Source organism: Scyliorhinus canicula, chromosome 16, assembly GCF_902713615.1.
Source record: "Scyliorhinus canicula chromosome 16, sScyCan1.1, whole genome shotgun sequence".
NCBI lineage: Eukaryota > Metazoa > Chordata > Chondrichthyes > Carcharhiniformes > Scyliorhinidae > Scyliorhinus > Scyliorhinus canicula.
This window is the reverse complement of record NC_052161.1, coordinates 131,671,148-131,696,258: the sequence shown is the minus strand read 5'-3', so window position 1 is coordinate 131,696,258 and position 25,111 is coordinate 131,671,148. Positions and strand designations below refer to the sequence as shown.

Sequence of the window (25,111 nt, the reverse complement as noted above, 5' to 3'; positions counted from 1 at the left end):
TGTGTATGAATGCTGCACTCATGTTTAAAAAGAAATCTTAGTTTGAAAGGCAAGTATATTTTTGGAGCCAAGGGTGCAAAACCATCGTAAAAGGCTTGGGCTAATGCAGTTTTTTGTTTGGATTAAGGGGATTCCCTGTGAAGTGAATTCGCTCCACGCAGCAACAACATCATCTTACCAAGTTGAAATCTAAGGCATCAGGCATTTTGCAGAAAGCAGTTTCGTTCTGAGCTGAATGAAGCTGTTTCCACATGTGAAGCAGTTTCCTCTCACTGCAATTCAGTTAAAATAGTCTTTAAAGCAGTGCAGACTTGTCTGAGAACAAGGGGAGCTGAAACAAGATGAGAAGCACCTTCTGAAGAAATGCAGCCAGAGTTCCTGTATGGTTCTGACAGGAGTCATATCTTGGCCGAGATTATCCGCCGGCATGATTCCCCGTTATGCTGGCGCCTGGGGGTTTCCCGACGGCGTGAGGTTGCCCCACAATGGGAAACACCATTGACCGGCCAGCGTAACGGAGAATCCTGCCGGCCGGTTGTGGCAGAAATGTGGCCGGGGGTGCGGAGAATCCCAACCCTTATCTTCAGAGCAGTGTCAAAAGATCTTTCTTTCCCAAAGTACATCTCTGTAACGCAAGTATACTTGAGCGCCAATGCTATTGAATAGTGGATTGAGAGCTGAGATTTTTTTTTGTCTTGTTTGAATGGGAATAAAGATAGCAATTAAAGGTATTGTATTCACAGTATTGAGCAGTTTTGTTTCAGAGTAATTGTAAGTTATTTTCTGATGTGATGTTTAAGATATTCCAACACTGTGTTGGTAATAAAGTTTGTTTTAATACACCAAATCCCTATTTCTTCATGCAATAACTCCTGGAGCAAGGTATCGCTTCCTCACAGTCTTACAAAATTAAAATAAAATATTGGGTTGTCTGTCCAGTAACCGAGCCATTGTTAGGGTCTGTTCTGGGATGGTAATAGGCAGCCATTTGACAACACCTTTATTCAGGCTTATAGGTATTGTAAGGCAGTGATTTCTGTAAGTACAGGCAATGCCTCAATCATCTGCAAATAATTATTGGTCTTCAGATGTGATGAGAGGTCACTGACCTGAATAGGTAACCCTGTTCTTCTCCACAGATGCTACCTGAGGCCAGCTGAGTATCCCCAGCATTTTCTGTTTTTATTTCAGATTTCCAGCATCTTCAGTATTTTGCTTTCACAGAGAATTATGGAACCCCTACAGTGCAGAAGGAGGCCATTCGGCCCATCAACTTGGCACCGATACTCCGAAAGAGCACCCTGCCTTGGCCCACTCGCCTGCCCTATCCCAGTAACCTTTCAGTGATCTTTCATTCGGACCTTTTGGACACGAAGGGGCAGTTTAGCATGGCCAATCCACCGAACCTACACATCTTTGGACTGTGGGAGGAAACGGGAGCACCCGGAGGAAACGCACGCAGACAAGAGGAGATTGTGCAAACTCCACACAGTCACCCAAGGCTGGCATCGAACCTGGGTCCCTGGCACTGTGAGACAGCAGTGCTAACCACTGTGCCGCAGTAGCCCAATGGCTTCTAATGGTGGAGTTGAATGTCACTCTGGTTCCCACAATTAATGCAACTCCCATTTTCCCCCATCGCATTACAATTTTTATCCCTTTTGAGAGTTTATCCAATTCACCTTTTGAAATTCCTGTTGAATCTGCTTCCATCGCCCTAGCAGGCAACACCTTCCAGATCGCTACAACGCATTTCACCCTGCTGGTTCTTTTGTCAATTACATTAAATCTGTGTGCTCTCTCTACTGACCCTGCAGACCCCTAATTACTCTCTCAAAGCCACATTTCTCACAGGCTCTGGTTACTCATGCAGCTATCTATATTCCTGGGGCCAGTTTTGTGTCAGTGTTGTGTTAATTGTGCTTTACAGCATTATTTCTTTATTGTAAATCCAGCTTTCTACCCAATACTCTCCTCTTATCCTTAAGATTCCATAATTAGGATCCATTATTTATTACCATGTTCTCTCCGACTTGTATATTCAATATTCGTTGTTTGCAATGACTATTTCAACCATGCTAGTGAACAGTACAGGGCATTGTGACATTCTTCTGACATTTAAAATGGCTTTCCAAGCGAAGCAAAAATAATTGCAAACATCAAGAATTTTGTATTGTGAGGAAATATTGGAAAAGAGATGACTTTGAGGGCTACCAAATTGGAATTTTCAAGATTTGAACAAGGACTTGCACATTTCACCCAGGAAAATCCATGTTTCAAATACCTTACAAGTGAGGAAGATGGGAAGCCAGGCAGAGCTTTACCATCCAGTGGTTGAGAGACCTTTAACGTTTTACAGACAGGCAATTCATGCCTTTCAGACTCAACTACAACTCTGGCTGGCCTCCCATATTCTACCATCATTAAACATCAGGAGCGGTATTCTGTGATCCTGAGGCTAAGTGTTGACGCCATTGGAAACGCCAGCACAGCACTGGAGCGACCCACACCACTCCAGCAGGTGATCCTGTCATGAACTGGGTGCTGCGGGATCCGTGCATGCGTAGTGCCTCCCTTCAACGTGCCGCCCCAACGCAACATGGCGCAGAGCTACAGTGGCCGGCGTGGAAGAAAGGAGGCCCCCCAGCCAGAGAGGTTGGCCTGCCGATCCCAGCCCCGACGCCGGGATGCGATTCTTCGCTCTGCGGAGAATCGGCACCATTGGCGCCGGCGTGATTGGCATGGCACCGGTCAAGCGGCCCCCCGCCGATTCTCGGCCCGGGATGGGCCGAGCGACCGTCGTAAAAAAACCTAGTCCCACTGGCGCCGTTCACACCTGCTCTCAGCTTGGCGCTGAAGGGTCCGGGGGCGGACTGTGTGGGGAGGGTGTGTCCAACCCCAGGGGGGGCGTCCGATGTAGCCTGGCCCGCAATTGGGGCCCACTGATTGGCGGGCCGGCCTCTCTGGCTGGGGGCATCCTTTCTTCCACACTGGCCCCTGTAGCCCTGCGCCATGTTGCATTGGGGCCGGCGCGTTGAAGGGACCCACTGCGCATGCGCGCATTGCCGCTGGTGCCACTGCGCATGCGCACACTGCGCCAGTGCACCTGCACATGCGCGGACCCCGCAGCACCCAGTTCACACCAGGATCAGCAGCTGGAGCGGCCTGTAGGGGCAGAATTGCTGATTCTGAGGCCGTGTTGACGCCGTCGAGAAATGCGACGGCGTTTCCGACGGCGTTAACACTTTGCCACAGGATCACAGAATCCCGCCCAGTGTCATCCAAAACTCTGCTGCCCATGTTGTAATTCATTCCAAGTCCTGTTCGCCTATCAACCCCGTACTCTGTCACCTACATTGGCTCCTAGTCAAGCAATCCTGATTTGAAAATGCCCCTCCTTGTTTTTAAATCCCTCCGTGGCCCTGTCTTTCCTGATGTCTCTCATCTCCTTCAGCCCTACAGCTGCCGAAACATTTGTGCTCTTGTATTTCTGGCTTCTTGAGCATCTTCAATTTTAATCCACGCTGTCGGTTGCCTCGGTCCCAGGCCCTGGAACTCCCTCTTGAAACCTCTGTGCCCCCTCCTTCACTCCACGCCTTAAAACTACCTCTTACCAAACTTTTCTTCATCTGACCCCGTATCTCCTTACATGGTTTGGTGCCATACTTTGTTTTATAATGTTCCTGTGAAGTCTTTGGGGTGTTTTATTTTGTTAATAAAGCTTTATAAATAAACATTAGCTCCATGTCGGAAGAGAGAAGGGAATAAAGGGTGAGAAGGTGAGAAGGCGGTTAGAATATAAAGAATTGGTAAGCAGTGAAGGGAGAGGTAGTTAGCTCAGTTGACTAGGCAGCTAGCATGTAGATCAGATGCGTGCCACAGTAAAGGGTTTGATCCTCATTCCAGTGAGGCAGACTCTGGGCTTGCCTCCTCGTCCTACCCATTGTAAAACAAAATCATGCCATTTTATCGTGGTTTGGCAAATAATTGTCAAGACATTCCTTTGGGCAGAAAACTCGGGTGAAGAAGATGATTGGACTGAACAAGGATATCCTTTTTTATAGATCAGCCCCCCTCTCTGAGTGGATCAGTTAAATATTTTAGGGGCTAATGGCCCTCAGCTTTTTACTGCTTTCTGGTCCCCACTGGCTTCTAATTATGATGGATCATCGGGTCAGTTCTGTGTTACTTTCTTTTCTGTCCTTGTCTATTTTTAGTTTTCTGACTTTTCAATGTTGCTTGAAGAGTTGAAAAGAGTATATCTGTCTGAACTGGTGTCCCATTGAAGTCATTCAGCAAATAACAATACTGCTCAATATTTCCTGTACCACATGGGTATGACATTTCGAAAACCTAACTTTCTTTTAATCAAGAATTTTACTCTGATGACTAAGTGTGATAAAAGAGTGATATTTATTCTTTAGCTTCTGCTTAAAAAATATGATGAATGTAAAACCTATGATCTAGAGATAATTTGTGTGAAATGTCGGTTAAATATTGGGGTAATACCGATAAAATAGCAGCCCAATTTATATGACATTAATGGAAAATTAAGCATATTTATTCCATAACTGGGTTCAGTCCAGGAAGGAGAAAATTCATCCAGGGTGCATTCCTGATTGCAATCAAGTAACCATACCAGGGTAGGATGTGGCCGTTGGCAAGGAATAGGATAGAAATCAGCTAAAGTCACCTCTATAGTTGCGTAGAACTTTCAACATTTAGCATTCAGTCCCATTCCTGAAGAAAGACCACTATAGAGAGGTAGCCGAGGCCACTAACTAATTGGGGCAGCACGGTAGCATTGTGGATAGCACAATCGCTTCACAGCACCAGGGTCCCAGGTTCGATTCCGGCTTGGGTCACTGTCTGTGCGGACTCTGCACATCCTCCCCGTGTGTGCGTGGGTTTCCTCCGGGTGCTCCGGTTTCCTCCCACAGTCCAAAGATGTACAGGTTAGGTGGATTGGCCATGCTAAATTGCCCATAGTGTCCAAAATTGCCCTTAGTGTTGGGTGGGGTTATGGGGATAGGGTGGGGGTGTTGACCTTGGGTAGGGTGCTCTTTCCAAGAGCCGGTGCAGACTCGATGGGCTGAATGGCCTCCTTCTGCACTGTAAATTCTATGTTTCTATGATCTCCAACAGGAGAGGATCTAACCATTGTCCCTTGACAGTCAGTGGCAATTCTATTTCTGTGTCACCCACTGTCAACATCCTGGGGGTTACCATTAACCACAAACTGAACCGGACTAGCCATATAAATACTGTGGCTACAAGAGCAGGTCAAATGCTCGGAATCCTGCGGCCAGTAACTCCCCAAAGCCTCTCCACCATTTACAAGGTACAAATCAGAGTATGATGAAATACTCTCCACTTGCCTGGATGAGTGCGATTCAACACCATCCAGGACAAAGCCACCCTGTGGATTGCTACCATTTCCAAAAACATTCAAACCCTTTATCACTGACAAATAGTAGCAGCCATGTGTACCATCCACAAGATGCATTGCAGTAACTCATCAAGGTTATTACGCAGCACTTGCTAGACCCATGATCGCTACCATCTAGAAGGACAAGAGCAGCAGATACCTGGGAACCCCACCACCTGGACGTTCTCCTCCCAGTCACTCACCATCCTGACTTGGAAATATATCGGCCGTTCCTTCATTGTCGCTGGGGCAAACTCCTGAAATTCAATCTCAAAGTGGGTGCACCTACATCTCAGGGACTGCAGTGGTCGAAGAAGACAACTCACTACCACCTTCTGAAGTGGCAATTCGGGATGGGCAACTAATGCTGGCCTAGTCAGTGACGCCCACATCCTGGAAATTAATTTTTTAAAATCTCAGCGAGAGTCGGTGCCGGTAGGAAAGAATGGCAGAAGAGTGGAAGAAAGCTATGTTTTTTTTTCCTCCTGCATCTTAAATCTCCTCCATTGCCCATTATTTCCCATCAGGGAGGAATGGTGAATAGGCTGTTCCCAGGTTACTGCCAGTCCTACTCTTGTTGCTTCCTTGGTTCCCTCATTCTCTGTTTCCCTCCAAATCCCTTCCCCATTCCCCCTCCATCACTGAGTGCTGAGAACCTGCAGAACTCCATTCAGATGCCCCTTGTGACCTGGAAGGATACATTGATGGTCATTGAGACTGCAAAACCCTCCTGCCCTTTGTGAGACAGACTACTAGTCATCATAGAATTTACAGTGCAGAAGGAGGCCATTCGACCCATCGAGTCTGCACCAGCCCTCGGAAAGAGCACCCTACCTAAGCCCATAGCTTCACCCTATCCTCACACCTCCACCCTATCCCCGTGACCCCACCTAACCATTTTTGGACACTAAGGGCAGTTTAGCATGGCCAATCCACCTAACCTGCACACCTTTGGACTGTGGGAGGAAACCGGAGCACCCGGGGGAAACCCACGCAAATACGGGGAGAACGTGCAGACTCCATACAGACAGTGACCCAAGCCCGGAATCGAACCTGGACCCTGGGGCTGTGAAGCAACTGTGCTAACCACTGTGCTAACCGCTGTGCTACCCCTGGGCGTGCACAGAGGCTGTTTTCTGGGAGCAGTTGATTACCTGTCAACAGTTGTGCAGCCTGAACATCGCTGCATCTGATTAGCACGCTGTCGAGAATGCCCTATGTGCTTATCAAGTGTTCTGATACATTACGTAAAGACCAAGTTTGTTCCGTTCAAGTTTATGAAAAGTTTTGAGATGAATAAATGGAGAGGAACTGAGTCCTTACTGACAAAAGACTCAGCCATGAAACACAGATACAAGACAAGAGAAGCAGAGGGGAAATGAGAATTTTTTAATGAAAGGGTCATGGAAGTGGATTCAGTCGTTAGATATCAACTTGAAAAGGGGAAAAAAAACTGCTAGTTATGAGGAAAGGGCAGGGGAGTGCAATTAATTGAATGTCTCTTTCAAAGGAGCTGGTGCATGCTCCATTAGCTGAATGGTCTCTTTTTATGTTGTACATTCTGCGATTGCCAGTGCCTGAGATAATATTCCTCCCTCGTCCAAAACCATTGAATCAAAGCAGATTGATTGATCATTTGTCTTAATGTGGTTTGCATGGTCATACTGTGTGCCAAGTGGCTGCCTTGTTTGTCTAAGTAACAACAAACTCCGAAGCAATTGATTGTTTGTGAATCTCCGTGAATTGTTTCTGAGATGTGATGAAGATGAGCCTTTCTTTTATACTGCAGCAGACAGATATTACTCTTTATATTCTATCTGAAAAGGACTTGCTGAGAAAAGGTCACATAGCGGTGCTCTGCCAACTTGTTTACCCTTCTGTTCTTCATTTTAACTTGGATCCCTACAGTGCAGAAGAAGGCCATTCAGCCCATCTTGTCTGCATCAAACCTCTGAAAGAGCACCCTACCCTTGCTTCCTCCCCACCCTATCCCCGTAATCCCACCTAACCTGCACATCTTTGGACTGTGGGAAGAAACCGGAGCATGCGGAGGAAATCCATGGGGAGAACATGCAAACTCCACACAGACAGTGAACCAAGGCTGGAATGGAACCCAGGTCCCTGGCGCTGTGAGGCAGCAGTGCTAACCACTGTGCCATCGTGCCGTCCCATTTCACCCTGATTCTGTCTCACTTGCTATCTTGGGTCTTCTTATTCTCTCCTACATTTTTGGCTGAATCTGTCCTTAAAGGAATGCAGACATGGAAAATGGACAACTTTCCATTTTGAGCAGGGACACACTGCACAAGGTGCTTCCAAGTCCAACGTAGCAGAGTGAGGTACCAAGTAAGTTTTTGGTACTCCACCAAACATCGGGCTGGATTCTCCGATTTTCAGGCTATGTCCGGAGGCTGGGTGCGGTTTTAAGACAAAAAAGTTGGTCCTGCCCCTGCACCGCTCCTCCGACCGGTGAGGGACTAGCAGCTGCGTCACCTAAAATGCACGTCCTTCCAGATGTAAACGCCTGGAGAATTGGCGGGTCCGTGACCACACATGCGTGCGGCGACGACCTGCAGCGGTCGCGCCGTACAACATAGCGGCGACTGCACGTGGACCCGACCTGTCAGAGACACCCCCTCACCACCTCAGGCCACTTCCACCAATCCCCCCAGCCCTCGCCGAAGCCCCCCCCCTCCCCTTCCCCAGGCCAGTAGCACGGCTCCCACCCGACTGTGGCAGCGCTGGACACAGTCCGCAGCCGCCACTTCGGGTTCGCGAAAACTGAGAGCACACACGCCCCACGCGGTTTGGAACTCGGCCCATCAGGGGCGGAGCAACAGGGAAGGGCCTTCGGGTAATGGCCTGAGGCCATCCCAATAGCGTGCGGTGTACTCCTCGTAAACAGGGATTATCCGCCCAATCGCCCGACTCCTGACGGCTTGAGCATACATGTCGAGTCTAGGGCAGCGGCCTTCCGGAGGGGTCCAATTCGACTCTTTCCTCTTCGGTTGCCGCACCGCAGTTCTCTCGGTCTGCTGTTCCGGTTCATTGTCGGTCTCCTTGGGTTCGCTGTCGGCCTCTTGGGGTCAGTGGAAGAATTCCCGGAGCCTCATTCGCCTGATGAATTCCTCCGTGTCTGCCGCAAGACTGATGGGGTCCATTTTGGTGGTGGTGCAGAAATTGAGCCCTCTGCGGAGGACTTCGATTTTGTCTGGTTGAAGGGTGTAGTCCGACAAGTTGACAATAGATTTCCCTGTATTGTTTTCTACTGTGTTACCGGGGGAGGCTTGGTTGCTGCTGGTGGTGATGCCGAGTTTCTCAAGCTTCCTGTTCTTGGTGTGCATGTAGGTGACATAGTATCGTTGTCTCACCTGTTTGGCGGTGTTCCGCAGCTGGTCTACATTCATCTGAGGAAGGAGCTGCTCTCCGAAAGCTAGTGTTTGAAACAACCATGTTGGACTTTAACCTGGTGTTGTAAGACTTCTTACTGTACTCTGCAACATTGATGTCACACCTTGAGGGCAAATTGAAAACAATGGTGGTGTAACTCTTGGAAGCCTAATTCTCAGAGGCGGCAGTCCATTCAGTATCTTTTTATTATCAGCAATGCTTCTAGGTTTGAACACTTTTTTAATAGATCATTAAGGCCAGCATGCCAAATTGGGGGATCTGCAATTTTGAACGTCTAAAAATTGCTCCAAAATAGACGCACACAGCAAGGAGAATAGGAGATCAGAAACATTTAAACATAAAAGGATAAAAACAGCAGAGCTTGCCTATTAGAAAAAGAGCAATGAGAAAATAGGAGGAATAAAGGGATGAGCATAAGTTAAGCATTTGAACCTAGTTATTTTAATTGATAATTACATTTTTGATGATTGCAAAAATATGAGCTGCAAGGTATTAATGTCAAGGCAGCCACATTGTTTATATTGGCTGCTATTCTTTCTCCCTCTCAGCTGTCTCCTGGTCCCACATTGTTCTCAAAACTAACTTATTTTGAAATGAAAAAATGAAAATCGCTTATTGTCACGAGTAGGCTTCAATGAAGTTAGTGTGAAAAGCCCCTAGTCGCCACATTCTGGCACCTGTTCGGGAAGGCGTATTCAGACCAGGCATTCAGTCAGTTTTGCAAAATTTCTCCCTTGTTTTCTGCCGGAAATATCTCGGGGTCTTGCCCAATGTGAAAGATGGTTTATAAATAACATTTGTTGTGGAAAATAAAATAAAATGTCTGCCCAGGGAGAGTGGAGTTTCTTTGCTGGTTCCCTACCCTCTGGATCTTTGACCTTTAATTCCTCAATTTGAAAGAAGATTTTAGTAATTCCTGTATGATGATTGTCAATGTCATAAAAATTCATGTCCAACCTGTTAAACATGTTAGAATTGGCCCCACACCAGCCACTCTTAGATCTCACACTGAACTATATAAGACGATATTGGGTGACCAAATGGTCAAAGAGGTAGGTTTTAAGACATCTCTCAAAGGGGGAAAGCAAGCTCGAGTCGGAGAGTTGCAGGGAGGGAATTCTCGGGCTTGCGGGCCTGGCAACTGAGGATATGACTAATTAATGGTAGTTCAATTGGATATGGTTAAGAGGCTCTAACTGGAGTGTGCAGATATCTTGGAGGCCTGTGGAACTGGAAGAGCTGACAGGGATAGGGAGGGGCAAGGCTATTCAGATATTTAAAAACAAGGATAAGAATTTTAAAATCAAGATGTTGTTTGACCAGAAGCTAACGTAGATCAGTGAGCACAGGGGTGATAGGCGAACTTGCTGCGAGTTTAGACATGAGCAGCAGAGATTTGGATGACCTCAAGTTTATGAAGGACCTATTTCCACCTCCCTAACGTCACCCAACTCCACCCCTGCCTCATCATCTGCTGAAACCCTCACCCCATGCCTTTGTTACCTCCAGCCTTGATTATTCCAACACACTCTTGCTTGGTTTCCCATGTTCTACCCTGTTTAAACGTAAAGTGATCCAAAATGCTGCTACCTGCATACCCCAACTCGCTCAGGTCCCTGTCACACATCAGCCCTGTGCTCATTCACCTAGATTGGCTCTCAATTAGTCAACAACTTGGTTTTGTGATCGAACAGCATTGTCGCACCTGACTCGGAGATGTAATGAGATCTCGCGAAATTTTGTGATCTGGATTTCGCCCTCATTGGGTGAATATATTTAAATGATCATTTAAATATGTCTGAGTTCAATTATCCCGCAGCCTGGGATCGAATGCCTGGGCCTGGGAGACCTCGCCGTGGCACTGGACCAGGTGTAACGGCACATGGGGATCACCCAGGCCATCAGAGGTCCCCGAGTGGTCGGGCTCTGGGCAGGGTAGTATCCTGGCACTCTTGCTGCCACCCGGGCACCTTAATGTTGGGCATTGGCACCATGGTGGTGCCACTTTGGCACCATGGCAGTGCCAGGCTGGCAGTGCCAAGGTGCCCTGGTGCGAGGTTGCCCACACGAGGGATTGGGCCTGGCGTGCCTTGCCCTTCTGAGCTGGGGTGAAGGAATACTCGAGGATCCCCTAAGAGGTAAGTTGGGGAGGGTCCGGTCCGGAGGCCGTGTTGGGGCAGCCGAAGGGATCGAGAGATCAGGGCAGCATTTAAAAATGGTGCCCCGATCTCTTCCTGCACTGCGATCTAACCAATGCAGGCGAGCACTCGGCACATTGTGACTGCACTATGTTTTGGCTAATGGGTGTATTGCAGCAACATGCAAACCCTATCACCAAACAGACAAGAGCAGTAAGATCTTGGGAATTCCTCCAAGCGATAACTGTTGTGGCATGGATGTATACCATTGTTCCATCATTATTGCTGGGATATAAGTTTGGAATTCCCTGTCGTAGGATTTACAGTGCAGACGGAGGCCATTCGGCCCATCACATCTGCATCAGCCCTTGGAAAGTGAATCCTACTTAAGCCCACATTTCAACCCTATCCCCGTAACCCAGTCACCCCACATAACCGTTTTGGACACTAAGGACAATTTAGCATGGCCAATCCACCTAACCTGCACATCTTTGGACTGTGGGAGGAAACCGGAGCACCCGGAGGAAACCCACGCACACACGGGGAGAACGTTCAGACTCCGCACAGACAGTGACCTAAGCCGGGATTCGAACCTGGGACCCTGGAGCTGTGAAGCAACGGTGGAGCTGTGAAGCAACGGTGCTAACCAATGTGCTACCATGTCGCGCCTGGGATCACCACCAGATGGACTGCAGTGGTTTAAAAAGAAAATCAAGTGATAGGTATTAGCAATAGACCATTTGGCCCCTTGAGCTTGTTCTGCAATTCAATAAAACCGAGCCTGATTTAATTTTCACTGCAATGCCACCGAGGTACAGAGAAAAGAATTGTTCTGTGTACAGTCCAGACAGATCGTCCCATACATGAAAAAACATAGGGCAGACATAAATACACACTGTAAATGCATAGACATCGGGTGAAGCATACAGGAGTGTAGTACTGCTCAGTAGAGAGGGTGTGTGAAGAGATCAGTTCAATCCATAAATTAGAAAACCCTTCTTTATAAACTGCGTCCCCCAATTCTAGATTCTCCCACACCCTGAGAACCAACAAAAGGAACTTCAGAAGCTTTCAGATAGAAATCGCAGTATCGCCATGACATCCCACCTTCCTCCCACTCACATTGTGCCTCCGGGCAAGATTGTCTTCTGTCTTTTCTTGCGGCTGTATCATCCTGCCAACAAGTGGCAGCGTGAGATATGCTACAACTCCAGACAGACTGAGCGTTCTATTTATTCAGCATGCCACCCAGTATGTAAACAGCCTCAGAGAAGGCCAGATAAAATAATTAAGTTCAGCTACCTTGCGTTTTTAGGAAGGGCAGTCTCTCAACTAAATATTATTGGCATGGAATTGAGCTGGGGTCAGTGACTACACGAGTGTCGCCTTGTATTTCTGAAACCGTGCTTTGTTGTTCTGTGACTCACTGACAGGCTTTGCTACCTAATCCAATATTATCCTCATTGGTTACACTGCATGCACCAGTAAGGTCCCAGATCATGAAGGGATTAGTCACTTGTTGCTATGAAGGGCATGGCACTGGGAGCTGTGATCTCGGCATGACTTTTATTCTTGGATTGATTCTCAAATCCATCAGTCTTGCAAGTAATAATTTTAAGTAGCTCTTCCCTTAGAACAGCTATTATGCAAGTTTGATATGAAGGCCTTTGTAAATAAACAGAATCCATTAGTGTAATAGGAATCAATTCCTTCTTCAGGCCAATAAAACTGTGCTGACAGCTCCCTTAATAAATCCTGCCTTATAAAATGGGGGTAACCTGAGTGGACGCTACAGTTGTCTTCGAGGCTCGTTGACTAGGATTGAACAGGTTGTGGCGTTTCCCAGTCGAATAGGCTGGTAAAATTCATTGCCAACTTCCATAAATGAAGGATGGCTACTTGACCAACGAATTTAGACGGTCGTTCAGCATCTGTGCTGAGGGGTTACGTGCTTAGAAGATAAGGGGAGGAGAGAAAATTGTTAGTTTGAATGATACAATGCGCATGGCTCCAAATTCCGCGCCCTGGATTTCGATTCCTGTTCATTACTGGGTTGCCAACATCAATTGTTCTGGACACAGGAAGGAGCAAAGAGGGATTCAAATGCCTTTCTCACTAGAAGAGAAAGAAAAACTTAAGCTATCCCAGATCATGGAGGGTCATTCATGGCTTGCCTAATGAACTCTGCTATTGGCCATTTACAAAACCATATTGGCAGAAGCTAAAGGTCACAAGATCCTGGGATCAGTGCAGATGACCAATATTCCCTGTAAATTGCATGGTGCAGCAGCCTGAAAGTATCCATGTTGCCCCTTTAAGTTATTGTGTGTGCACAGCTACCCAAAATTATTTGAAAGGGCCATGCACTTCAATAAATCACCCACACACTCACAATGTTCCATCCACCCATCATGCCAAGTAAAATGTTTACAACGTTCCCCACCGGCATCAAACAGAGTCTTGACTGACTCCACTATTTTTGTTTTTGTTACGCCATCCAGAAACCCATTGCAAAACCAGCTTGATTTTTCGATTCTACCCTAAATTTGTGCCTCACCAGTTTGAACCTGTTCTTCTATCTTAGATTATCTGCAAATAATATTCTGGAATTACAGAATTTAGAGAAAAGGTGAGAAAGTCAAAGGCCTTAAAGATAGAACTCCTTGTTCAAAGGGTGTTAGAAACAAAACTGATCACAGCCTCTTTATTCAAGCCACGGTTCATTCAATGTTTAATAAATTGTGGAGAGACATTGCTGGAGGAATTATTTCAGCACCATGACCATTTTTGCTACAATATGCTTGTTTTTCCGTGGATGTTACAATCTTGTACTGCTCTCATAGGGGAGCCCCTCATTATCTCAGTCAATAAGGTCCATAAGGGAGAGTTTTTTTGTACTAATTTAGATTAAGGAGCACCCAAGTGCTAGAGAAGATAAACTCCGAGATGTGTATTAATAAATGTGATTTAGCTTAAAGGGAATCTGGTTAGGAAGCTAGGTGTCATCAGAATTGCAAATCACACCTGTTTCTACCAAATCATCTTTATATTCAATATAAAGTTTGTGGTTTGTGCTGTAGCCCCCAGTGGGTTAATTGTGAAATTGAGTCATACAGATCGGAATCCCCAGTCAGTACTGAGTTAGCGACAATTGGCTGCAATCTCCGAGATATGAGAATTCAGCCAGATCTCCATTGTTTCCAGTTCTTACTCGATGTGGATGTTAGAGTGAGGACTCGCCTCCTGTTGACGCCCACAGGGTAGATTCATCCTTGCTCATGATTGGCCATCTTGCGTGAAGTAGCAGAATGTGTGGTCAGCATCTGTGCACGTGCACCCCAACAGTGCCTTCAGTAAAGGAGGAGTGACAATGGGGAGAAAATCAGAGGGAAGGAAAGAACAAATGATGTATGAGTGAAGATGTCAGTGTTTGTCATGGATTTTGTATTTTAGATTGTTCCTCAGCTCTTCAGATTTCAAGTAAACTTCTCCTTTCTGTTTTCCAGGTGGTGAGTTTTGCAAGCCTCAAGTATGACACCTCTTATACGTGGATGGTGTTGTGTTTCCTATGGTGTTCCATAGTGCAGTCCATTCTCCTGCCATTGTTCCTTTGGGCTTGTGATCGCTACAGGGCTGATGTAAAAAGTGTCTGGGAGAAATGTGTAGCTATCATGTCCAACGATGAACTAGATGAAGGTAATCTTCCTTAGTTATTGAATTATGTTCCTGGTTAGCATCAATTAATGTCTTGAATTGATCTTGGTGTTGAGTTTTAAAATGCCATACCATATCATAGAATCCCTATAGTGCAGAAGGAGGCCATTCAGCCCATCGAGTTTGCGCTGACCCACCGAAGGAGCACCTTAACCAGGCCCACGCCGCCACTCTATCCCCACAACCCCACCTAGCCTTTTTGGATACTAAGGGGCAATTGATCATCCACCTAACCTGCACATCTTTGGACTGTGGGAGGAAACCGGAGCATCTGGAAGAAACCCACACAAACATAGGGAGAACAAACAAACTCCACGCAGTCACCCAAAGTCGGAATTGAACTCGGATCCCTGGCATTGTGAGGCAGCGGTGCTAACCACTGTGCCACCATGCCGCCCATTTAGTATCATGTTCAGCCATTTATTGTAGATTTTGTCCATTTAAAGTCTTTGACCCAGGTTCATCTGAGGAGCTGGTGTGATGTACACGCAACCCATGCAACACCACTGTGTGCACCCAATTTGCATGGTACTATTGTGTACACGCAACCTGTGCGGTGCTATTGTTTAGTACGTGGTCCTGTGTGTACAACTCTGTCTCGTGTACGATGCAGTACCTCCAAGTGGTGGCACATGGTCCTAACTCTGGTGTTTCTGTACAAAGGACATGGTGCAGCTGCCTACAAGACTGCATAAAATGGGAGGGGGGTGGGGGGGAATGATGTAGTATTTTGTAAGGTCTCAGCATTTTGTTATATTGCCCTCTCTGCTGCCACCTCTGGTAGGGAGGTGTAAGTAAAGCTAGTTAAAGAATAGCTGCCAGCAGCTAAGTATGTGTTAGTCATACTCTGTGCAAGACACAACAAAAACTTGCATTTTTATGGCACCTTTCGTGACCACTTTAGGAACTTTCAAGCGGTTATTGCATTGGCACATGGAGCACATGATGCCCCAAAAGTGCCTTTGAACCAATTGAATACTTTTGAAATGTAACTCTTTAATGTAGAAACCATGACGCTAAATTGTCCTACAGCAAGGTCCCACAACATTAATGTGGCAATGACCACAGATAATGGGCTGGATTCTCCGATTTGGAGACGATGGGTGGGATTCTCCGCCCCGCCGCGCCGGATTTCTGCCCCGATCGGCCGGCGGGATTCTCTGTTACGCCGGCCGGTCAATGGGGTTTCCCGTTGTGGTGCAGCCCCACGCTGTCGGGAAACTCCCGGGCGCCAGCGTAACGGAGAATCACCCCGGCGGAGAATCCCGGCCCATGTCCCCACACCGGCGTGAGAACGGTAGGAAAACTGGCGCAAAATGGCCACTGATTCCCCGTTTTGCTGGGGGCTAGCAGCAGCCGGCTCTAGCTGCCGATTAGTCCCGGAGATATTTTGGGTCCGTGGCACGCGGCGGTGGCCTGTAGCGGCCGCGCCGTGCTTCATGGCAGATGCCACTCGCGGACCCTGCCCGCAAAACAGTCCCCCCCCTTCGGCCGGCTCCGCGCCCCGAACCGCCCCACCACAGTGCTCCCAGCCCCGAATAATATCCCCCCCTACCCGCGGATCAGCCTTTCCCCGGCTGTGGTGGCGCTGGACTGTGTCTGCAGCGTCACGCTGAGTTCCCAGCGGGTGAGACCACACGTGACCTACGCCGTCGGGAACTCAGCCGGTCGCAGGTGGAGCATTGGCGGGCGGGACTCAGGCAATGGCCTGAGGTCATGGATACGCCACTTTGGAAGGGGCGGACATCGCGGAAGTGACACCGCTCCCAATTCATTCGGGAATTTGGATTCTCCGGCCCGTCACTGAATGCAATTTGTGCGTCAGCGACCGGAGAATCCAGCTATATTTTTGTGATGTTGATTGAGGGATAAATATTGGCCAGGACACTGGATATAACTTCCACTATCTGCCTGCCCAAAGAGTGTCATGTGATCTTGTCCAAGATAGCTGATAGGCCCTGATTTAACTTCTTGCCTGAAAAACTGCACCTCTGACAGTGCAGCACTTGCTCAGGACTGCACTGGAGTGTCTGTCAACTTTGATATTTGTGCTCATATCTTTGGAGTGGGTCTTGAACCACAATCTTAAGTGGATGATGCACTCTGGGCAGTGGTCCTGTGCACATGACCCGATCCATAGAATGTCCCTACTTTGTGTATAGTTCAGGATGCACAAAATCCTTAAAATAATCCATAACTTCCTTGCTGAACATTGCCCCAGTTGTGCAGCACCTCTATCAATTGTACAGTCTAGTCCATAGTGTGTTAGTGTTTAAAGATCTCTTTGTGAATTTAATTGCTACTGCAGCCGATTTTCCACCGTGTGCAATGCATATTACTTTTCCTTGTAGTGTAAAGCGCAACATTTATTTTGCAATTGCTTTTTAATTTAATTTCAAGCTTCATTAAAGTTGCGTTCCAGAAGAAGACTTGTTGAACATTGAGCTTTACACACATTTGAATCAGAAGTAACTTGTCAAATGATTTTTTTTGTTGTTGCAGAAAACAGCCAGGATGGAGCGATTCACCCTGAATCATTCTACGAGAGGCCCTATGATTATAACTGCACCACTGAAATCCTAACAGTGGATCGCATTGCCAAGTATGATTTTTCAGCACTGGAAAGGGGAGTACCACAGGTGTACCCAATGAGGGAGCTACAAGAGGATAAGATGCAGTATTTGCAGGTATCTGTCTAAACAAGGATTGCAAACCTCCTGTTTATATTATTCAGGCTTTGAATATTCACTACAAGCCAATAATCAAAGTAAAGCGTTTGCCTTCAGCTCTCCTCATTCTGCTTGCTGGCTACATGCGCCTCTTTAAGATCATAGAAATTAGCATTTTGATCCCAGTTGTCCTGTAAGTTCCTCTTATTACCCCAAAAGCATTCACCACCACCTCCAAACTGCCCCCCCCCCCTCCCCCGGCCCATCAGCCCCAAAGTTTTCCTCCTTCTTTCCTGGAGATGCTGACATATGTTGGACGTAGTTCAATGACCAATTATAATAATGATCTTTATTGTTGTCACAAGTAGCCTTACATTAACACTGCAATGAAATTACTGTGAAAATTCCCTAGTCACCACACTCCGGCGCCTGTTCGGGTACACTGAGGGAGAATTCAGAATGTTCAATTCACTTAACAGCACGTCTTTCGGGACTTGTGGGAGGAAACCGGAGCGCCCGGAGGAAACCCACACAAATACGGGGAGAACGTGCAGACTCCGCACAGACAGTGACCCAAGCTGGGAATCAAATCTGGGACCCTGGCTATCTGAAGCAACAGTGCTAAGCACTGTGTTACCGTGTCGTTCTCCATTCTTCACATGCGAGCGTAGACGTTCGGCCTCAGCAGGTTCATGTTCGTGACATTCAGAGAAGCTAGAAGTGTTGGTCAAGTCTGACCCTGTCCACCCACACGCATCCTCCAGTAGATGTCACTGGACGATCAGCTGGTGTCGGAATCTTGATTTATTGTTCTCTCCATCAAATATCAATTTGCCGTCCCAGTTCTGGACTCAATTAGCACAGACCAGAGAGTGAAGCTATGATGTTAAAGGCCCTGCATAGCCCACTTTCACACTGGACAGCAGCAGAAGTATTAATATCTCATTGGGGGAAATCATTTTCCTTTACAGCCTTTAAATTTGCCTCTGTGTCACTGAAATGATAATCTTTATTATTGTCACAAGTAGGCTTACATTAACACTGCAATGAAGTTACTGTGAAAATCCCCTAGTCGCCACATTCCGGTGCCTGTTCTGCCTTCACAACAAACTAGCGTTGTAAATTAATTATATGTTGGTCAAAGATTTACTTCATTCTTCAGGACTTTTTAAAACTATTTTACAATGATATAATTATGCTCAAATATAGAATCCTGCTGACAAATATAATAAAATTACTTAAGTGGGAAAGTCTTCACAGTCCCGCAACTTGAAAGTTGAAGGCATGCGGGAGAAGGATATATTGATTTGTTTTCACAGATTTTTCAGGCAACGATATCTCATCTAATTGGGATTAGCAAAGGGGGCAACTGTAGAGGGACATTCAAAGAAGGCTCATGGGTTCCTGTCTCAGACAGACTTAAAGGGATAGGCATTGATTTTTCCCACTTGCACCTCTTTGTTGTAATTTTGAAGTTTAATTTTGAGTTGAAGAACAAAGACCGTCACTGTTGGAGGTGAGTAATCCGTCTTTGAGCAATTCCATTAAGTGTTGGGAATTAACAGTTTGCAGCCTGAGCAAGAGTTCATTTCCATGACTAAGATTCTAGGTCAGAGGGAGGAGATTTTGATCTCCACTTCTGGTGATGTTGAGGTAATGCAGTTTTCCAGACGTGGGGTTTGAGCATTGAGGTGTATAAACAAATGTCAGTTCTAGTAATTATTGATACTCAAAGTGAGAATTCAAATGAAAATTACTGTTGTTATTCAGAGCTTCTATTATTGACATTTTTGAATGTCTATCCATGTCTATCAATAAATTAATTGAATTTCGGAAGGCCGTATTCAGATCCATCATTTTGAAAACTTTCAAAATGCTGGCTATGAATTCAACCTCCTCGAATAGGTTTTACTTATACTTTAACATTTAAATTTGTATGCACGTAGCCTTTGAAGTTCAGTTCTTCGATAAGAATAAACAACTTTTACCTCTCGAATCTAATCAAATGCAAAGCAAATTGAAGATGCAAGCTTCTTCTCTGATGGCTTAAAAGTTAAATCAATCCGGGCCTCCACCTGCAGCTTCGCTGATCAACTTCCTTCACATGGAACCTGAGCTGCCTTTTATGTTGCTGCTTTACTTGCTGACACCCTTCATCATAAGTTATTGGCAGACACAGCCTCCCATCTCCTCTTACGTCTAATGGAACTTCCCCATCTCCTCCAGCACTTTCTTCCTTCACTCCAAGCATTCCTTTTCCCCCCTCTTACTTCCCAATCAAATCCAATTCCCACAGAGATTTAAACACTGCCCTCTACCCATCAACCTTTTCTCCCTCATAACCTTTCCCCACGCCACGATAATTGCTCCTTTAACCCTCCTTCATCAGCTCCACAAACACTCTTGCGTGTTCTGCCTCTTGTCTACATCTTCATTCTGTTGAAATTGCGATTTGTTGCACAGTCCATTTTTGTAACCAATTTTTCCTCAATCTCAAAACTGTGGATCTGTATTTCCCCTTTTCCCACAATCTATAGACTTTTAAAATCCAACTTTCATCGCAACCGATTCTTAATTTATCTTGCCTTGCCTTCTGTTCTTTCAGCTTTTATCTGAGGACCTGTAGTTGACCATTCACAGGGCCTTCTCAGCATAAAAAAAGGTTTCGTTCATAAATATCAAAATAAACAGTGCAGAAATAGAACAGTGGCACCCATTAGGGTGCGATCGTCTGAGATGTAATCCTAAATCCATGAAACGTGATGGGCCTGACTCCTAAGGGCGATTATTTCAAGCAAAATTATCGGTTCACTCATCATTTTTTCTTTGCCCACGGCACAGCCCAAGTCTGCAGGGTCAACGTCACCCTAAAAAAATGGGGCTATTAGCTAAAATATTTTGGGATTGTTTTTTAGTTGAGCTGGCTTCTCCAATTGTATTTAGATGCAGAAAAGATTAAAAATATGCTTTTATACTGTTTTTACAGATGTTAAGACAAACAGGAATTTCAAAACTGCCAGCAAAATGAATTCCCCAGTGGGCCATATGAGATACTCCCACTTGTTCCTGGACTTGTCGTTTGGCACATTATCACGGAGCTATGCTAAATCCGTCGGGTGCTCCCTGACTCAGTTGCCACCTAGGATTGTCTGTTTTTATGGAAAGTTGGAATTGCAGCAAAGGCTTTGGACAAGATTGGCCTCATTTTTTCTCCTTTAAATGTCCTTAGCTGCCTTATGTCATTAATGGATTGCCACGTGATGAGAAGCAGCCCTGTACCATGTAATGGACTGTCGCATGCCCAGGAGGGCTGCTTGGGTACAATTCCAGGCAGCTGACTTTGTTGTAGGTTCTTTCATACCCAGGAGTGGTGCTGTAGATGCATTTGCTTTCCTCCTTTGCTACTGAAAAGCTGAGAGCCATAGGGTAGGATTCCATCAAGGTTGAAAAGAAGAGGAAAGAAGTCAAGATAAATTGGGAAGTAGTGATTAGGTGATGCTAAGGTTGGGTTTTAAAGGCCTGAAGATTATCAGGAAGGGAAGACTGAAAGAGGTAAGGAGCTCCACTGCTTTAACCTGCTGAGCATCTAGCTTCCCATCTGGGCCCCCGTATTGTAAATGGTTCCCGTTTCCTCGGGTACTAGCCTCCTCCCCTTTCAGATCCGTCATCAGCACCCCTTTCCTCAACCCCCCCCCCCCACCTCCTCCACCATCCCCCCTCCCTCCCCCCCCCCCCCCCACCGCCTTTGACCCCTCTTTCCACGCAAAAAGCTAGCCCCATCTCCGACTTGAAATAACCGCCCATCGATTCACACGGACTGTCAAAAGGAGGACCACTGCCAAAGCAGCTCACACTACATCAGTCAACAAATAAGCCGAGTGCACTTGGTTGAATCAAGAAGATCTGGAAAATTACACTAATTTGCTTTTCTGAGCCTCTATTGCCTCAACTTGTGTGTTAATGAAGAGATAGAATATATTACAGTATTTCTTCTTGATTTCTCTCGAGTGGTTTTGTTCAAAAGATAATCTGTGCTTTAAAGTCAAGTATTTTATCACAAGTGTCCAGCACACATACAAAGATTATTTACAAGAATCACTAGCTTCTATGTCATATCATTTGTTATGCATAGTTATTATATATCCTCGATGAAAATGAACATTCTGCAGGAAAGGAAGCTATGTTGATTCTGACAGCACTCTCTCGGCTGGTTTACTTCAACTTTACTCTGCTGTATATTATAATTATTGTTTGCATATCTCTTTCATGTCAATAGCATTATGCCCAGTGATTCTGTTGTGCTGATTTTGTTTTGAGTACTGGATCACATTGTTCTTGCAGACACTGCAATAAACAGGCATGTTTCACAGGGAAGGTACTGACTTGCCACTACTTTGAACCTGATCTGAACTTCCGACCACACATTTTCTCCATCACAAAGACAGACTGCCCCCACTGTGCTAACATCAGCCATCTCCAACTTTGCATCTGTTGATTGGTTACAGGAAAGTGTGCCCGTAAATGTCCCCGGTGGCCTTCCTGCCCCTTTCCAACTGCCTCCGGTCCGTTCACAACTTTATGGGGATTGAGCTGGGAGCATCCCGCCTGCCCTCTCCCCAGTGAAGCCTTTAACTGGCCAATTTAGGGACTGCTCGAGTCTGGCCTCTATGAGACTGGTGGGAGCAGTGCAGGGGCGGGAGCGGCAAGACAGGCGGGTCTCCCTTCTTGTGCCTCATGTAGGCAGGTGGGGTTGCCTCCCTTGGGGGAGGGGGGGGGGACCCTTTCCAGATCGGGCGCCCCCTCTCAAGGACGCTCCCTCCCACCTGGCCTCTCCAAGACCCCTCTGTCCTCCACTACCAGTCCTCACCTCTCCTCCCCTCCCCGCAATAAGGCCCTCACCCACCCCCAGCACTTATTCGACTCTGGGACTGTTTCTTGTTCCAATCTGGGGACTGCTCGTAGTTCCAATCCTAGCCGCTGCTGCCGCTACTGGGGCTACACCTGATAGGCTGGCAGCTCTCTGCAATGAGACGTCCAAGTGAGGGCAGAAGTCTGGTCTCCAGCCAAATAAAGTTGTATAAATGGCTGCGGGGCGGCCGTGAGCCATGCTGATGTTTTCCCTCCCAACTCCAAGTGGCAGGGTAGGGAACCTTGCCTTCGGAAAAATCCTCCCCTCGCGTTCAAGCATTTATCGCTGCCAGACTTGACTATTCCTTTTTTTAAATAATTTTTATTGAAATTTTTGAAAAATGTATAACAACAAATGAATAATAATAACAATAATAAACACCCCCCCGGACCCGTAACAACGCATATAACGAGCCCCCCCCCCCAAACCCGATGAACAACAAAACAAATTTAAAATAAATTAAATTAACATAAACAATACCCCCCTGAACCCCTCCCCCTGGGTTGCTGCTGCTGCTGACCTAGTTTCCTATCGTTGAGCCAGAAAGTCGAGGAAAGGCTGCCACCGCCTAAAGAACCCTTGTACCGACCCCCTCAGGGCGAATTTGACCTTCTCCAGCTTAATGAATCCCGCCATGTCATTGATCCAGGTCTCCACGCTTGGGGGTCTCACATCTTTCCATTGCAACAAGATCCTCCGCCGGGCTACTAGGGACACAAAGGCCAAAACACCAGCCTCTTTCGTCTCCTGCACTCCCTGCTCCACCCCAACCCCAAATATCGCGAGTCCCCAGCCTGGCTTGACCCTGGACCCTACCACCCTCGACACCGTCCTCGCCACCCCCTGCCAGAATTCCCCCAGTGCCGGGCATGCCCAAAACATATGGGCATGGTTCGCTGGGCTCCCCGAACACCTAATGCACCTGTCCTCACCCCCAAAAACCCTGCTCATCCTCGTCCCGGACATATGAGCCCTGTGCAGTACCTTGAACTGGATGAGGCTAAGCCTCGCACATGGAAGAGGAGGAGTTCACCCTCTCCAGGGCGTTCGCCCATGTCCCCTCCTCAATCTGCTCCCCCAGCTCCACTTCCCACTTAGCCTTCAGCTCCTCTACCGACGCCTCCTCCACCTCCTGCATCACCTGGTAGATGTCAGACACCTTCCCATCCCCGACCCACACCCCCGAAAGCACCCTATCCCTTACCCCCGCAGGGACAGCAAAGGGAACCCCTCCACCTGCCGCCTAGCAAACGCCTTGACCTGAAGGTACCTGAACATATTCCTCGGGGGGAGCTCAAACTTCTCCTCCAGCTCACCCAGGCTCGCAAACCTCCCGTCAATGAACAGGTCTCCCAACTTCCTTATGCCCGCCCTGTGCCACCCCAGGAACCCACCATCAATGTTCCCTGGGACAAACCGGTGGTTCCCCCGCAGCGGGGCCTCCACCGAGCCCCCCACTTCCCCCCCTGTGTCGCCTCCACTGCCCCCAAATCTTGAGGGTAGCCGCCACCACCGGGCTCGTAGTGTACCTCGTTGGAGGGAGCGGCAGCGGCACCGTTACCAGTGTCTTCAGGCTCGTGCCTCCACAGGACGCCATCTCCATCCGCTTCCATGCTTCCCCCTCCCCATCCATTACCCACTTGCGTACCATCGAGACATTAGCCACCCAATATTACCCAGAGAGGTTGGGCAGCGCCAGCTCCCCTCTATCCCTGCCCCGCTCCAAGAAGACCCTCCTCACCCTCGGAGTCCCGTGCGCCCAAACAAATCCCGTGATGCTGCTGTTCACCCTCCTAAAAAAGGTCCTCGGAATAAGAATGGGGAGGCACTGGAACAAAAGCAAAAACCTCGGGAGCACCGTCATTTTAACGGACTGTACTCTACCCGCCAACGACAGCGGCAGCATGTCCCACCTTTTAAACTCCTCCTCCATCTACTCCACCAACCTAGTAAAATTAAGCTTATGCAAAGTCCCCCAACTCCTAGCCACCTGAACCCCCAGGTACCTAAAACTCCTCACTGCCCTTTTTAGCGGGAGCCTACCAATCCCCTCCTCCTGATCACCCGGGTGTACAACAAACAGCTCGCTCTTGCCCAAGTTCAACTTGTAGCCCGAGAAACTCCCAAACTCAGCAAGAATCTCCATCACCTCCGGCATTCCCCCCAACCGGGTCTGCTACATACAGCAACAAGTCATCTGCAGAAAGTGACACTCGGTGCTCCTCCCCACCCCGAACCAGACCCCTCCACCTCCCCGACTCCCTTAGCGCCATGGCCAGAGGCTCAATTGCCAACGCAAAAAGCAAGGGGGACAGGGGGCACCCCTGCTGCGTCCCACGGTAGAGCCTGAAGTACTCGGACCTCCTCCCATTTGTCGCTACACTCGCCATCGGGGCCTCGTACAGCAACCTCACCCATTTAATAAACCCCTCCCCAAACCCGAACCTCTCTAACACCTCCCACATGTACCCCCACTCAACCCTATCAAAGGCCTTCTCCGCATCTAATGCCACCACTATCTCCACCTCCCCTTCCACAGCCGGCATCATTATCACATTTAGCAGCCTTCGCACGTTAGTGTTCAGCTGCCTCCCCTTCACAAAACCCGTCTGATCTTCCTGTATCACCCCCGGCACACAGTCCTCTATTCTAGTGGCCAAGATCTTCGCCAGCAACTTAGTGTCCACGTTCAACAGTGAAATTGGCCTATATGATCCACACTGCAGGGGGTCCTTATCTCGCTTCAGGATCAGGGAAATCAGCGCCCGTGACATCGTCGGGGGCAAAACTCCCCCCTCCCATGCCTCGTTAAAGGTCCAAACCAGCAGGGGGCCCAACAGAT

The 25,111-nt window shown here is 47.5% G+C and overlaps 1 protein-coding gene across 4 annotated transcripts in view; it reads left to right on the top strand.

Annotated features, from left to right (window-relative positions):
* Positions 1-25,111, top strand: part of LOC119979698 (probable G-protein coupled receptor 153) — a 104,419-nt gene that overhangs the window by 70,272 nt on the left and 9,036 nt on the right. For all 4 annotated transcript variants that reach the window (XM_038822249.1, XM_038822246.1, XM_038822245.1 and 1 more), the window contains exons 5-6: positions 14,484-14,673; positions 17,194-17,378. In XM_038822249.1, the coding sequence (XP_038678177.1) occupies positions 14,484-14,673; positions 17,194-17,378 (375 nt within the window). The remainder of the gene's footprint in view (positions 1-14,483; positions 14,674-17,193; positions 17,379-25,111) is intronic.